At 40.3% G+C, this 16,598-nt stretch overlaps 1 protein-coding gene across 1 annotated transcript in view; it reads left to right on the top strand.

The window, feature by feature from the left end:
- The window catches only part of babam2 (BRISC and BRCA1 A complex member 2), a 112,628-nt gene extending 96,914 nt beyond the window's left edge, over positions 1-15,714 (top strand). The window contains exons 8-12 of the mRNA XM_061743132.1: positions 4,917-5,016; positions 12,599-12,669; positions 12,773-12,855; positions 12,953-13,106; positions 14,749-15,714. Of these exons, the coding sequence (XP_061599116.1) occupies positions 4,917-5,016; positions 12,599-12,669; positions 12,773-12,855; positions 12,953-13,106; positions 14,749-14,812 (472 nt within the window). The 3' untranslated portion in view covers positions 14,813-15,714. The remainder of the gene's footprint in view (positions 1-4,916; positions 5,017-12,598; positions 12,670-12,772; positions 12,856-12,952; positions 13,107-14,748) is intronic.
- The last annotated feature ends 884 nt before the right edge of the window (positions 15,715-16,598 follow it).

Raw genomic sequence — 16,598 nt, forward strand, 5'->3', positions numbered from 1 at the left:
TAAAACTTGTGCAACCATTTTTAAAATAGCATGCAGCAGAATAAAGACTCTCTCTCTGCGTATTCTTTGATTTTGGATGTCGCCTCCTTGCCACAATAACAGCAGCAGCAGATTAGCGCCTTCCTTTCAAACGTATTAAATACAGACGCAATCTCAATACGCGCAATTACTTTCAGGCTTGGTAAATCTCATTGCGCGTGGTAAATGGAGCAATTTGCATCTTCCCCTCCCAGTATTTAGGATTTCTGCCGGGTACGCCCCATATTGATTATTCATCAGGGCAAAAGTACTAACTGAATTGCGTGTGCAATTTTGCGCATTTCAGAGACGCAGTCGTCTTTGCACGCTGTTAATAGATCAGCTGGCACTTTGGTTTGCGGGTGCTGTCAAGTTTGCACAGGTTTTAACACACGCATACCTTTAGTAAATCGGGCCCTTAGTGTGTGTGATAAGATGGCTGATCATACTATAGCCTGTATGCAACAATGGACAAAGCTTTTGGTCAAGTGACCCATTGGTTGGTGAAGACCAGTTTTGAACCCCGTTTGTCTTTGTACGTGGCGCAGCTACGTTGCTCAGCAACCCGACAGAAAAACGCCCATTGCATGTCAATCAACGTAGGCTTGGCTCCCAGCTCCTCCATATAAATCACATGAGAAATTAAAGCTGTGAGCAGCATCGTTCGGGCCCAAACACTCATGGCCACCACCCCCCCCAGGTGCCACCACATTCCTGGATCAATATCACTATAAAGTGCCAATTTTCCTTTCATCAGAAGATGGCGCTATGGAGATCATCCGCAATTGGCATATCCACTTCTTTGGCATGGAAGCTTCATCAAAAGTATAGGTAAAAAATTGAACAACGCATGGGCAAGATAGAACAGGTTTTCCACTCATGGCGAAACATTGAAATTCGCTGCGTCATTATGGGAAGGTCCTCTGATTTTATCTCATGATTTGCTTCATCAACCTCTTAAGCATGGATTTGGTTTGACATCTCTTTGACTATCATGTCAGAAAAGCCACATTGAAACGTCAAGCAGGACTGAATAAGAGCAAGTCAAATTTTAATGGCCAAACTTCAAATTTTGCCGCAACATCACAGGCGAGTCCCGGGAAAAAAACTCAAAAGCTCTGCAATTTACCTTTCGCAGAGCCCTGAGATGAAACATGCCAAACATGAAGATGATCTGATCAAATCTCTGGGAGGATTTCATTCACATACGAGGTCTGCAAATCACAAAAATCTGCCCAAAATCACAAATTCAATTTATGTGGAATGTGGGTCCTTGAAACTTTACCGTGCAAGTCGCCCATTTACAGAAGTAAGATGGTTGGCGCTTCGTTCATACACGTTTCTTGACAGAATTACGTAGTGTTAAAGACTCCAGTGATTAAAAATGGTGGACAATGTCACGTGGTGGCTGAGTCTCATGTGTTTCAAACTAATGGCACACCTAGTGAGAACAAAGGAAATCAGAGGCTTGGTGGCCAAGTGTGTGTCAGTTAGTAGGAAAGAATGAGAAAAGGAAGAAGAGAATAAAACCCTAAAACTCTAGAATAACTTCTCACCACCAGGAAACCAAGCTGTTTGGTTGTTTCCCACACAGATGTAAAGCCAACTCCACGCGAACACTCTGGTAATTCAACCAGGAAATGAGGAAAAGCTTTGTTTTCTGTTGTGGGCTAATGCATAAACGATATCCAGCACCATGGATGCAATAACAGATCGCTAAAAATGAACAAACACACTTCAGCAGCTCTATCAAATAAAAGCAGTTGTGGTGGAATCAGTGGTCCGCTCACAACATGTGCGACACAGTAAAACCAAACCAGTTAAAAAGTCTCTCTAGCCAGACAGCCGCTTAAGTGGATCGCTATGGAGTTGACGGTTTTTTCCTTGACAGACCAGACTTTCTCTCGGTTTGGTTAACAGCTGGATGGTGACGCTCCACCCGTGGTCCTGGCTAGGAGAAACTCTCTCTTTCTTTCCCTCCTCGAGTCTGTGAGAATGAGGCGGTGTTGGCACCGCAGCTGGGCTTCCTTTGTCTCCGAGTCAGTTTGAAGGCGTTCACGTCGTTGTGTGCACAGGTCCCTCGGTGGACTCTTGTAGGGCTCAGAACATTTGCGGGTCACTCCATTGCAGCGCTGTAGCCAGACAGACTGTAGTTGCCGTGTCCTGGCAACCAGACAACTGCGTCAGACGTGGTGGAGGAGGCAGGACTTTGGTTGGTAGCTCATCATGTAGCCCTCACATCTCAGAGAGATGAGGGCTGTTTTGTAGTTGAGGGAGTGTGTGAGAGAGTGGTCAAGAGAAAGGGGCAAGCTGCTCTGTATAGCCTGGCCTGGGCTGCTGCGTGTCAGCGGGGACCCCTGCTGGGTTTTGGGGTTCAATCCCAATGACAGACTAGTGACATCATTAAAATCTGGGTGTCATAAACAGAGCACGCCTGCTGGGAGCCATTTTGAGAGTTTCTTTGTCTCAAGTCATGTGGTCAAGTTTTGCTCTTAGGCAACACATGGTTGTAGCCCAACACAGCTGTATAAACCTTTATGCACAAGGACAAAATCTATGACAAATTTAGTCCATAGATAATAGAATTGGAACACGGAAATTTTTGTCAGACTTGTCTGTCTATCCATCCAATTTCTATATCCACCTTAAAATGATGGGCTGGAGCTGATGCCCATGTATCCTCTGGTTGTCAAGGAGAGGTTGACAGCCCATCATAGGGCCACACAGAAATAAAAGAAAGAAAACATGCACATGTACAGAAAGATTAAGTATCACCAATCAACCTAAAATGAATGTGTTTGGACTGTTGGAGCAAACTGGAATACAGAAAAACACATCACAGGTCAGGGTCAACATGCAAACTCCACACAGAAAGAAAAAATTGGAATCAGGAAACTTTATGCTCTATGACAAAAGTGCAAACCACTGTACCACTATACAAACACAGTCAGACCTAATTTAGTTGTGCAGAAAACAAGACAAGTTGAGAAGACAATCATATATTCTGATAATTCAACATTCAAAGGATTCTAGACACACATATACACTTTCCTACAATCCAATCATGTGGTTTGATGCAGTTTCCAAATGTCTCTTGAATTGTCAACTTCCAGTTTATTAGGTCTGTTGTTTGTTTCATTGTTGTCTTTTCCTCCCATTTACAATTTTTTGAGGGTGAAGCCACTGAAAAGTGTATCACATTTGTTCAGCTGCCTGCCACAAAAACAAACAAATGACACACAACCATCTATTTTGTGTCTCTGTGCGCATTTCCATCTGAATGATATGAAACTATTTTTAGGTATGTGGGAGGATAGAAGGGTATCATTTAGATTTTCATTTTCAAAGACTTCTCTCCTCATGACTGTAAGCTATTTTAATTCAACAATTTGTTGGTGCATGGAAAAATTCACATGCTAATGGTAATTATGTGCACAAAAACTGCTCTAAATGCTGGCTTTCGAGTTCCAGAGAAAAGGATTTTGACAAGGAAAAAGGTTTCATGACATGCACTGCTTCCTTTTCAGTAGGGATTTATTAATATTCCGCTACACATTAGTTTATTGTAAATGTTTGTATCACAGTAGGATATTTGTGGAGCTTTTTTAGTAGAGTCTTAACTCAGTTTTGATAACCTGGAGCTATCAGTTGCTACACCTGCTGGTCACAAGATTTCAAAAAAGCAACATGTTTATTATTTGCTTAGATTAAACCTTTTAGGTCAGTTGTTTCACTCTTGACCCTTCCCAGATCTGTGTTAAGAGATTGTTCTCAGTCATGGTTTAGCCCCCGATAATAAGGTGGAGCAAATCCTGAGTCAACCTTTGTCAATACTCCCACAGACTTTCTTTGGAACTGGAGTTTTCACTCTTGTGCAACTCTTCTTGTACATTACAGCCTTCCAGCTCACAACATTCTGAACATGAGAAAAAGCTTTTCTTTTTGCATAATGGAAACAATTTCCAGCTTGTGGATGATAATGTATTGTAATTGTTTTTATATTTATTTAATTAAATGTGTTTCTGTTTCTTTATAAAGTCTTTTAAGAACAAGTACAAAGGCGTCCATCTGAGCATAAGCTATCTTTTATGTGATACTTTAGTGAATGCTGTGTACATGCATTATCCATGCTTAACATTATAAACATTCACTTAAGCATTGATTTTTAGAAGACGAAATAGCATTTCTAAATACCCTGTGTATATGAGATAAAAATAGAAAGCAAATGCGCACATACACACACACACACACACACTTAAAGTGAAGATTTAATGCATAAAAGCAGTTTCCTAAGACCCATCCCCAGGGTATTCCCTCCGTTTTGCCCCAGATCGGGAAAAATGGAGTGACTACTCTGGTTGGTTAGTCATTGGAGAGCTGCAGCAGCAGATTTCCTGATTAAATAAGCATGCACTAATCACTAATGGAGCTATGCTGCAGGATTAAATCAAGAGAATGTCAAAACAATAACTGAACAAGGGAAGGAACATGAGGAAGATGCCACAGGCAGGACTCACTTAGTTTTTTGTTCTCAGTTCCAGGTACATGAATACGAATATTATGTACGACCTATTAGATTATTTTTTTCGGTTTTTAATGTTGTTGTTGTTGCTAAATGCTCAACTACTTTCACCTACATGAGGTCATGTGTTCACAGACAGTTTTGATTAAGTTCTGGTACCATGGAATAAAAAAATAAAAAAAACACTTCTAATGTAATTCATAATATTTGTAATTTATAAAAATATACATCATCTCTCGAGTGTGTATATAACGTATACCTGTTCAGGGGCAAAGAGATCTGCTAGAGGCTTCTCCAGCTCTCATTGGGTCGAAAGGCAAGGGTTAATAATACATGCACATTAATAATGTTTGGTTTATTTGTTTCTTCTCATCAGCGCTCTCGGAGGCTCTTCAGCTCTTCATATCCCTGCATTTCCTAGTGGAGGATGTCTAATTGATTATGTCCCTCAAGTGTGCCATTTACTCACAAACAAGGTAAGTGTTGTGCTGTCAAAGTTATTTGCAAGTTTTGTTGATTATATGTATTTTAATAAAAACCTGAACTGGTCTGTGTGTGGGTGAGTGGCAGGTGTGTGAGTCATTTATTTCATATTTAGTGTGGCTGAGATGTCGTCCATTGAAGGATGTCTTATGTGTGTGTATTCATGCATGTGTGGCTGTCGCCTGCCAGCGTGGGTGTGCTGGCCAACCTCCAACGGCTGTCTGAGTGCTCTTTGGCCTCCGCAGGTTGACAAGTAGATATGCAGTGTAGAGGCAATGTAATACCATTTCCTTCAGGGCAAATACCCATCCCCCGTACCCATGTACACAGGCATACATACAGTATAATGCACACACATATCTTTCATCTCATCCTGTTCACCTACAGTCTTGTCCATGTGAAAACCTATCCCTGGCTTCCTTCCATGTCTGGTTTTGCAACTGTTGTGTCAGAGCCACTCCCTCCACTTTCTAAAGGAGGCCCCGGCACGGGTGTTACAAGGCATATTGAAAAGCAGTATCAATAAAAAAGGGAGAGGAATTGAAGGAACAAGTAGTTCTGTCTAGAATGCCATGTATTTTAGAAAGCAAAAACTAAATGTTCAGTGTAAAACCTTAGCTAATACCTCCCTCTATTTGGTTCCAAGCCTGGCCGAGAGCTCGTTTCATTCACTTTGCAGAACAACCACAGGTTTCAAAATGGTTCACCAGGATTCTTCAGATTTTGTGATTTGATAATTCTACAGAGAATATACTACTACTGATGGCATGATCATCAGCAGCAATGCACTTATCATTTCATAACATTTTAATGGGATGGAAAAATTCAAATTCAAACTGAATTCTCATCCCAGCCGCTTCACACTAGGTGGCAAACCGGCCCAGCACATGCTGAAGGTCCCGGTCGATGAAGCCAACAGGACAACATCATCTGCAAAAAGCAGAGATGGAATCCTGTGGTTCCCAAACTGCACACACACCAGTCCCTGGCTGTGCCTAGAAATCCTGTCCATAAAAGTTATGAACAGAACCAGGGACAAAGGGCAGACTTGCCGGAGTCTAACATTCACTGGGAACAAGTCCGACTTACTGTCGGCAATGAGGACCAAACTCCTACTCTTACAGAGACCAAACAGTCGTTAGCAGAGAGCTCTGCACCTCGTACTCGTGGAGCGTCCCCCACCCCCAATGTCTTTTCCAGATCCAGAAAGCACACGTGGACTAACCAGTTCACCGTTGGCATGCTGTTCTCAGGTCTACAATCTTCCCCCTTTTTCCTCCGAATGCAACGTTGGTCATTATGGCCAGACAGCTCCATTTTAGTTTCATCAGACCGTAGGACATGTCTCCAGAAGTCAAGGTCTTGGTGTCTTTTTGCAAACTGTAATCTGGCTTTTGTATGTTTCTTTAGGAGTAATGGCTTCTTTCAGCCCATGTCAGTGCAGGACTTGTTTCACTCTGGATAATGACTCTTTCTTATATCTTTCCTAAATCCTGAGCAAACAGCAAACTCAGGAATGAGTCATGATATTGCTAATGCCTTGATTTTTTTTTTCTTTTTTTTTTCTTCATTTTTATTCAATATTGTATGTGTTTTTTTCATTTTTCGCTGTATGCTAATTATTCCTAAGCCGAATCAAGTGATCCGAGAATGCCTTTTAGTAAGTTAATTATTTTGCTTTTATAGCTTTAGTTGTTGCTTTTATGGGGCACCAATTAGAAATGTCCTCCAACAACCAAACGCTTTTAATTTTTACCAAACCAGATATTAAATCAGTTGCTCTTTAATTGTTTGAATGCTGAGTCAGTGTCCAACCTCTTGTGATCCTTTTTCTATCTTCTGCCAGTTAACTAATTTTTTTAGTCATATCAGTGACCTGATACAGTGACAAATAAAGGTATCTATCTATCAGTCTATCTGTCTTTTTCTACTTCAAATTTTAAACTTTTTAAGATATTCCAGGATTTCCAAAACCCATTGGAATATAATGGGGACATTTTCAAATCCTTGACAAAGTTACCTCTTTCAGACTGCGTACTTTTAGCTAGAGACACCGTTCAAAGTTTCAACTGCTCACAAGACTTTGGACTACAACGTATTGAAACCATGTTTACATGCGGTTTATGGCCTTTGACAAATTACAATTTAAGCTTCATGCGTTTTTAAGAAATCTTACCATCAAACGTACACACGAGCCAATGAAGTAATCCACTCCAGGCCTGTGAGGTAGAGGAATAATCTGAAAATCCTTTAACAAACTTTTCCACACCTTTGACTCACCCCCCATAAATTATAAATCAAAACAAAGCTATTTTCAATGGCTTTCACAAAATATGACTTTTGTGACTCTGTGACTTTTATTTTTCATTCAAATCAGCCCAAAGCTCAGTCAGTGCCCATAAACTCTTTTTCAATGGCAGCCAATGACAAATGACATCTTCCGTAAAGATGAAGATTGGTCTTTTTAAGTCGCTTTACCTCCAAAATTAAAACCCCTGCCAGCTTAAAAAAATCCATAATTGCATTCAGAAAAAGACATCTGTCACTAACAGTGAAAGAACTTTTTTGATGTCTTTCTGTTTCTGCACAGTGACTGTTTCTCCGACACCTCAGAATGGCTGAGTCATTCCAGCAGTGACGGTTTTCTGGCTGCAGGTCCTCGGGTTCACAACCGCAGCTTATTTACCTAATTAATGTGTTTCACAATTTAATGTAATAAATATACCGAACAATACTTTTAACTCATTTCCTCCTTACTTCTTGCCTTTACAATTTTGTGCTTCAGTAAATCCTAATGACTTTTATATTTCTTTATACATTTCAACAGTAATGTGTTATTTCAAAACTAATTCGGCTACTTGTTTACAGTTAAGAAGACACTAAATTAAAGTTTTAAATTATAAAGAATCATAATAGGATGATATTATTCAGTATTTTGAAAGCTTCTACATTACAAATTAAAATCACCGTGGGGCAATACAAAGTAATCTCAGTTATATTTAAAAAAAAAAAATGAATCAGTTTACAGTAATAAAAACACAGAATTAACTTAGAGATAAACTGAGTTATGTCAGAAGGAGGGATGATGGATGATGGATGATGGATGATGGATGTAAGATGAATGATGGATGGATGGATGGATGGATGTTGGATGGATGGATAAATGGATGGATGATGCATGGATGGATGGATGGATGGATGGATGGATGGATGGATGGATGGATGGATGGATGGATGGATGGATGGATAGATGGATGGATGATGCATGGATGGATGGATGGATGGATGGATGATGCATGGATGGATGGATGGATGGATGAATGGATGGATGGATGGATGTTGGATGAATGGATGGATGGATGGATGTTGGATGAATGGATGGATGGATGTTGGATGAATGGATGGATGGATGAATGGATGGATGGATGGATGTTGGATGAATGGATGGATGGATGTTGGATGAATGGATGGATGGATGAATGGATGGATGGATGGATGTTGGATGAATGGATGGATGGATGTTGGATGAATGGATGGATGGATGAATGGATGGATGGATGGATGTTGGATGAATGGATGGATGGATGTTGGATGAATGGATGGATGGATGGATGATGGATGGATCATAACTACATCCTGACTGGTTCTGTCAATCACTGTAAATCAAACAGCTGTTAATCCTTAGCAGACTTACAGCCAATCACATAAACACAAACACAAACAGCTGATTCTAATCATAAATTCTGGTTTCAGGTGACGATAAAAAGACGTAGAGGAAACTGTCTAATAATAATACCATATATGTCTTTCCTCTGACACGGGTCCATTAGTCTTTCCACCCATACGTAGGTTGGACAACCCATTTGCGTGTCAGGACGGCTACGCGCTTCGCCCTGATTCATTCATACATGTCTGCTTGTATTTCTCCCGCTCTGCACTTCTGTCAGTATGTCTTCATTCAACTGGTGTTGTCTCCCATCCCTTCCTCTTTCTCCTTCTTCTTTATTCTAGCTTCATGTTCATTTCTCTTCCCTGCCTTTCCCATTCTTCCTCCTCTTCCTTCGCTTAATGTTTATTTTAATTTCAAGTTCTTTAGTAATTCAAAAGGTTTATCACCATCTTCATACATTCAACAATTGTATTAAAGATCAACACTGCTTCAGCTATCAGTCCTTCCTTTGATGGCTTTCAGCCACTTGCTAAATTGAGCTCAATTTGATCATTCTGTTAGAGTTTTGGCTAAATTCTTCAATTCAATTCCTTCCTTCAGCCGATCTACCTCTTTTGAGGTCAACTTGTTGTCGTTAGCTCGTCTTCCTGGCTTCAGCTGATCTTCTCTTCAGCTCGTCTTCCCATTTTAAGCCCATCTCCTTCTTTTAGCAAAGATCCCTTTTTTTAGCACCTCTTCCTGTTTTCAACTCCTCTCTTTTTCCATCACTTTGAGTTTTTAAATGTTTGAGCTACGTTTTACCATTCTCTTCATTTTTTTACCCGACTTTAGTAATGTTTTTTGATTTTCAGCAATTTAGCTGTTTTTTCAGCAAAGTTCAGCTCTCATTCAGCATTTCCAGCATTTTCAAAGGAAATGCAGCCTTTTCTAGTCTAAGAACTGGGGCTTGTATGAATGTGACAGAGATTTTTCATCACACAGTAAAGGGGTGAATATACTTGCTGTTCAGAACGCATACGCATCATGGCCGCCACGTGTATCCTGCGTTCATTTGACGCGTCGACGTGCAAGTTCTCCAAAAGCCACTGAACGCATACGTGAACTGCAGTCCTGGCTCTGGCCGCGAGTGGCGCTGGTCCCGGTCTGATACCAGCTGACCACAAGTGACGACGCGGAGGTGGGAAACCTGCGGACTGTTCTGAAGAGAGGCTGAGCAGCTGTTATCCTCACATTTATGATGTGACATTGCCACCGCAGAGACAAACATGTCAAAACAGCGGCGACAGATCAACACAGTCCTGGTACAGATAGCAGGGTTCGTACGTTTTGAAAAAACCTGGAAAAGTCATGGAATTTGAAAATGTTATTTTCAAGGCCTGGAAAAGTTTTGGAAAAATAAGTTCACCCCAAAGGCTTTGGAATTTATTTTTCTCACTTAATGATAACATTTAGTAATAACAGCCTATAAGGTAGATTTAAAATTGATCAATAAATATTTCGTATCGAAAAGTCTCACGTGTTTTCACGCGTGACGTGCCGAGCATCTTGCGCATCATGCAGATCAGATCGAGTGACCACATTCTCCAACAGTTATTACAGTTATATTAGATTATTATAAAACTATAATATACTACATATACTACAACATATTGCTGGTATATCAGTGTTAGTTTAAACAAATGTTTATTTTGTATAAAACCATAATTGTCATTAGATCTCCATTGTAGTGACTTTTTACATAGTTTTATTCCTATATTTCATTCATACATTGATGTTTTAGAGGTCATGTATAGTCATGGAAACTTGCTGCCAAGTCATGGAAAATTCATGGAAATTTGTTGGTTAAAATGTGTATGAATCCTGAGATAGAGTCGTTGTTATGTCCGTGCTCGTCAGAAGATGCAGCGGTGATGATGCTGGTGGGGGGTTTTGTCCACCGATCAATGGTCTGAGCTGGATACAGAGGTTCTGTATGCTGCTCCACCTGGCCGCAGCAGCTCGTCCCCGTCAGGTAGCACAGGATGACGGCCAGCTCTCTGTGGTTTTGAGTTGAATTAGCGGGACAATCCCATGTAACAAGTCGTCAAACAAAACTGAGGAAATGCAGAAATATCTCCGCTGTTTCTCATCATCAGTTGCTGCATCGGCAAGACGAACCAGCTCTCCAGTCTCCCGACGGCTCTGGTTGAACGGCCTGACAAACCATCTCTGATCACGCTGTTTTTCTTTTACGAGATCACAAGAAAAGCAGAGCAGTGAACTCCTCTTCATCCCGTGTTGCTGTCTTGTTTATTTATCTTTATTCCACCAGCTGGTTTTTTATACTACTACAAAATATTTTATTACTGTTCTAACTCTGGCTCTGCATACTGCCCCCAACCGGTTACCGCCGGTACGACACGCTCTCCTCACGTACTATGCAAGCAACGTTGCAGTTGGTAGTGAATGCGAACGGATGTGAACGCAGGCTCAAACAGCAAGTATATCCGCCCCTAAGTGCTACTAGTGCTGTCGCATCACATATCCCATAGACAGATGCACAAAGACAGTGAATGGATGCCCAGGTGAGGGAGTCATGGGTGCTGACGTGTTTGAATACCTGAAGGCCACGATCTTGTGTCTTGCATCACTCAATTCCATAAGCAGCCAATAGGAGGACTGAGTTGTATGAGGGCGGGAAATCCATACTCAATAAAAGGGAAGTTCAGTCATCCAGACATCCCTGAAAACAAACACAAACACACACACACACTAATTAAATAAAGAGAGCTGCAGCTTTTAGGACAAATAAACTGCTGTTTCCACTGCTCCACATAAATGTAATCAAACACAAAGATGGTTCTACAGAGATGAGACCCTTTATAAACAGCTATGTGTGTCACAGATTATCGCTTTCCTTTTTCAAACATGTTTATACTTGCTTAACGACCAAACACAAATATACACTTTTACAAAACCAATTCCAACTTTACGATCATGCAACCTGCTCAGAAATGAATGACGCAGCGTTGCTGCTGCTGTGAGCTGGAATTTGGGCGTTATAGATACAATCACATCTCTTAACATATTACATGCTGACATTAGGTTTCATTTTCAAGAGCAAACACTCAGTCCCTTCCTTCAGATGTGCAGGGTGGAAAGTTCAATTCAATTCAATTTTATTTTATTTATATAGTGTCTAATACAACAAAAGTTGTCTCTAGACGCTTTCCAGAGACCCATACCCAGAACATGACCCCCGAGCAGTTATTACATAAACAATGGCAGGTAAAAACTCCCATAGTGGGAGAAAAACCTTAAGCCAAACAGTGGCAAGAAAAAACTCCCCTTTAGGAGGGAAGAAACCTTGAGCAGGACCAGGCTCATAAGGGGGGACCCTCCTGCCGAGGGCCAGACTGGGGGTCGGGGACGGCAACAGCACAGCAGGCAGGTGGAAGCAGCAACGGGATTACCAGGGGTGGGGACCGCAGGCCAGCACGCAGCTCCCGAAGCTAGCAAGCAATACCCAGGTTAGGTTCAGGGTCGGGGAAAGGTTGAGAAGGGGCAGGGCCAGGGAGAGGAGTCTTGAGGGACGAACCTTCTCCCCCGCCCAAAAGGGGTCGTTACCCTGCCCCCCTCACTCCCACACTGCAGGATCCGGTGTTTTGCATTCAGAAAGTGCCCTCTTCCACCCCGATGTTTCAATGCCGACAATCATATACATACACACTCCAGGAAACTAGAAAGTAGCATCGTATGAGAAACATAGTAGTCTGTGTATTTACTGACCAAGGTTTCTCTGAAACATAAATGAGCGCCAACCTGCGGATAGATTTGTTTTAAAAACAATCACAGCTTGTGGAAAAATGGAATTCAATCCCTTGTTGTTGTATCTTTACATGTGTGTCTAAATTTGATGTGTCTAGGTACAGTATGTTATCCAAGGCTATCACAAGAGGAGGGAGTACATCGCTGCTTTTCTCAGCCACTTTGGAATGTAAGTCAACCTTCACGGCTCTTTGAAGTTAACAGCATGAGTTTGGCAGTCATTTATGAATCATGAGGAGCATGAATATCATTTCTGTATTTGTGTATTGCAGGGGAGTGGTGGAGTATGATGCTAAGGGATTCACAAAACTCACCCTTCTACTTATGTGGAAAGACTTTTGCTTTCTAGTGCACGGTAGGAGAGTCAGTGGCACAACATAAATGTTTCTTTGGAGTTGTTCTGAGTCATTTAGATTCACTTATCTTTTTTCTGTTCTCTTTTTGTGTTATAGTGGATCTCCCGCTGTACTTCCCGAGGGACCAGCCCACCCTCACCTTCCAGTCCGTGTACCACTTCACCAGCAGCGGCCAGCTCTACTCTCAGGTGCAGACGTCGTATCCGTACAGCCCTCGCTGGGATGGCAACGAGATGGCCAAGAGAGCCAAGTATGTTAAGTCTATGCAATAATGATGTACAGATGAATGAATGAATTGTCTTTATTTTGACAAATACAAGTTATTTTACAAAACAAAATGAAAAAAGTAAAATAAACATTGCTTTTGCTGAAAAGGTGTACCGGTAGGCTGAAGCCGTAGCTTATAGTGCCTACCCCTTTTCTCCTGTGATCAGCTTAAATCAGAAACATTAGCATTAATCCGTGGAAACAAACAATGCATAAAGAAGACAAAATTAAAGAAGACAAAATATAAAATTGACATTTCACATTCTAGAATGTTTTTGTTACTATACTTTATAGTTATAGTGTTTTATATTTATTTACAATATTTTCTTTAAACATTTTCTTAAACTTGTAGATAGAACTGCACATTTTTAGGTCGTTGTCACAACTATTCCATATTTCTCTAGCCTTAATTGATGTACATCTCTTTTTCATATTTATTCTTGCTGTCGTCATCATGAGTTTCCCCCTCAGGTCATAGCGGGTTTCTTTAATTTGGAACAAATCCTGAATGCAGTTTGGAAGCAGTTTCTGCTGGGCTTTAAAGGCAAATAAAACAGTTTTCTGCTCTACTATATCATGGAAGAGTATTATATTTAATAAAGAGATTATTTGTTGGTTCATAATAGTCAGATCTATTAATTATCCTTAAAGATGTATATGCTGCAATTCTGAATGCTGAGTTGGACAGCGTTCCCATATTTTCATTGGCCCCTGGTTATATTTCAATACTGTACATTAAGGATGATGAGAGGAATAATGATCTCATAGATTTTTAGTAGGTTCATCAACAAAATTTCACGTCAAGCCTATGACGTGATCAATTTATAGATTTGAAAATTGGAAAAAAAAATTGTAATGAAATCAGTTTTCAAAGCCAAACGCTGATTCTATTCAGTTCAGTTCATTTGTATAACTTAACAACAAAATTTCAATTTCATGCCACTTTACTCAGAAAGAGAAGACGTTTAATGCAGTCCAGTTGAATTAATTATAATCTGTTTAAATCCAATTAATTATAATCTATTTATAACCAATTCACTGCAGTCAAGTCCATTTCGAGTTCACAAAATCCCAGTTCATTCACAAAAAAGAAAAACTTTTGCTTAGCTGAAAAGCTCAACAGGTTTCATCAAATCTTTACTTACTTTGTCCCGATGCACAAGGCAACAGAAGAAAAGAAAACACTCTCTAAACAGCGGCAGAAATAAAGGATGGGAGGATAGGAGACAGCACCCAATAGATAGATAAAGATTAGTCCAGCGATATTTGCTATGAGACAAAAAAAAGAAAAAAACAATGTTCTCAAAATTCTTTAGCTTGTGTAAAAACAGGTGGGTTCAGTGTTGGGCATTGGCTCTGAACGAGCACTGGACCTTTGGAAACTGTTCCAGACGTGTCCCATGTGTTTCCCCTGAGCAGAGTTTACTTGTGGGAGAGAATCATCGAATGTTGACTCCAGTTTGCAGGAAGCAAACACATTCTGCCTTTCATGTGGACTTTGATCCACCGTCAGGGTGGTACTGACCCCGTGAATTTATTTGATGCTCGGAAGCTTTGAAACGCAATTATTGTCACATTTTGATGTTTAATTTGTTGTACTTTCCCTCTCCATATTTCTCTCTCAGGGCGTACTTCAGGAGCTTCATCCCTCAGTTCCAAGAGGGAGCGTTTGCCAACGGGAAGCTGTAGTTATCTCCTGCTTCATGACACGCCTGGAGACTCGCATGCAAGTTGATGCTTGAACGTTTGTGCTTGGCTTTGTGTAGCTGATCAGAGGTTGCACAGACGTGACGGTGTGTTCACTGCAGTTGTTAAAATGCTGTCGTGCTCCTTAAACTCCCTGTTGTATTGTGTTGCTGACATGACTGCACTATGGTTACTGACAACATTTGTTTTACCATGATTGCTTTCCAATAAAACATGTTATTCTTGACCCTGTCATTGATTCATCTGCAATGTAAATGGGTTTTCACACACCAGATACATTGTTAAGAATATCCTGTAGTTGCAATTGTATAGTAATAGTACAGGTAATAGTACACATTTTCAAAAACCACAAAGTTGTGCCATTAAAAAAAAAAAGAAGAATCCATCAAATGTTTTTTAAAGTTTGTCTTTTCCTACAAAATGCTCACTTTCTGTCAAGGTGAAGTACTAAACAACGCTGTTGCCATAAATATATACTATGAGTAACTTGCTATTCACTCATTTTGCTCTTTACTAACTATTTTTAGAATCTCCCCAAATATGTTGAAGTAAACTGTCAAACATACACCTTAGTATCTGACGCATTTACAACCCTTGCTGATTCTGTTTGCCCTAATCATCAGTGCATCCCTCTATTCTGGAGCCGGCGTAGACAGGAGAAGTGTGTGTGCGTGCACATGCCCTGCATGTGTGTGTGTGCTCGCTTGTTTTCATCATTAAATATGAGGGTCATAGTTAGGGGTCCTTCCAAGCCCAAGGCGCAGCCTTTTGCTATATTTATTGTTGGTAAAGCAGCAACTGTCAAGTCTAATTGAGAATTATGGGGTGAATGTATCTGGGGCATTTAATAACATCAGGGATCTTAATAAAATAATTTAAAAAAAGCAAGATTCTTTTTGTCTTTTTCCCGGTCCTACTCCATGTTTGTCGCTCTAACCTTTCCTGGCCTGCTTTCAAAACATCTCGGCTGTCATATGCAGGACGAGCTGCTCTCACGTCGGAGAGCTGGAGGGGTCAGAGCAGGGATGAGCATCTCCAATGAGCCCGAGTAAAGATGAGGATAACTTGACACCCGGCTCCAGGCGTCGCAACTCCCAGCTCAAAAAGGTACCAATTGATTTCAGACGAGAGTTGGTTTCTAAGCATTGAGTTTATTGCTGTGTGAACACAAACCTGTTAAATCTGAAATTGCTTTACATGAGATGAAACACAAAGAGCAGTTAGTTTAGGGTTGTAACGCGTCCTTTGAAATACGGAATTGTTACGTAATTGGGAATTAAAAGTTGGACACATATTATGCTCTTATTTATTGATGTCATAATATACAGGTGAAGGTCGAAAATTTGAATATATTGCAAAACTTAATTCATATTAAATTCATCTAAAGGTGAAACAAATATATTATTTCCCACTACATTCAAAGTGATATTTTTCAAGCCTTTATTTGTTATAATTTTGGTGATTATGGCTCACAGTTTATGAAAACCCCAAATAAAAAATCTCAAAAAAGTTTAATAATTTATGGAATCAATAAACAATTCAGTCATCAAAATTGTAAAAAATAAAGGTTTAACATATCTTGCTTTGAATGTAATAAGACTAGGTAATATATTAGTTTCACCTTTTAAGTTGAATTATTGAAATAAATTAACTTTTACACCATATTCTTCACCTGTAGCTTATTCTACATCTTGGCTGATGGACATACATAGCATTTCAGTTGCTATATGGTTGGCTGTCTGTACAGTCATGCAAGTTCAATGCTACT

The sequence above is a fragment of the Cololabis saira genome, chromosome 16 (genome assembly GCF_033807715.1).
Source record: "Cololabis saira isolate AMF1-May2022 chromosome 16, fColSai1.1, whole genome shotgun sequence".
NCBI classification, from domain to species: domain Eukaryota; kingdom Metazoa; phylum Chordata; class Actinopteri; order Beloniformes; family Belonidae; genus Cololabis; species Cololabis saira.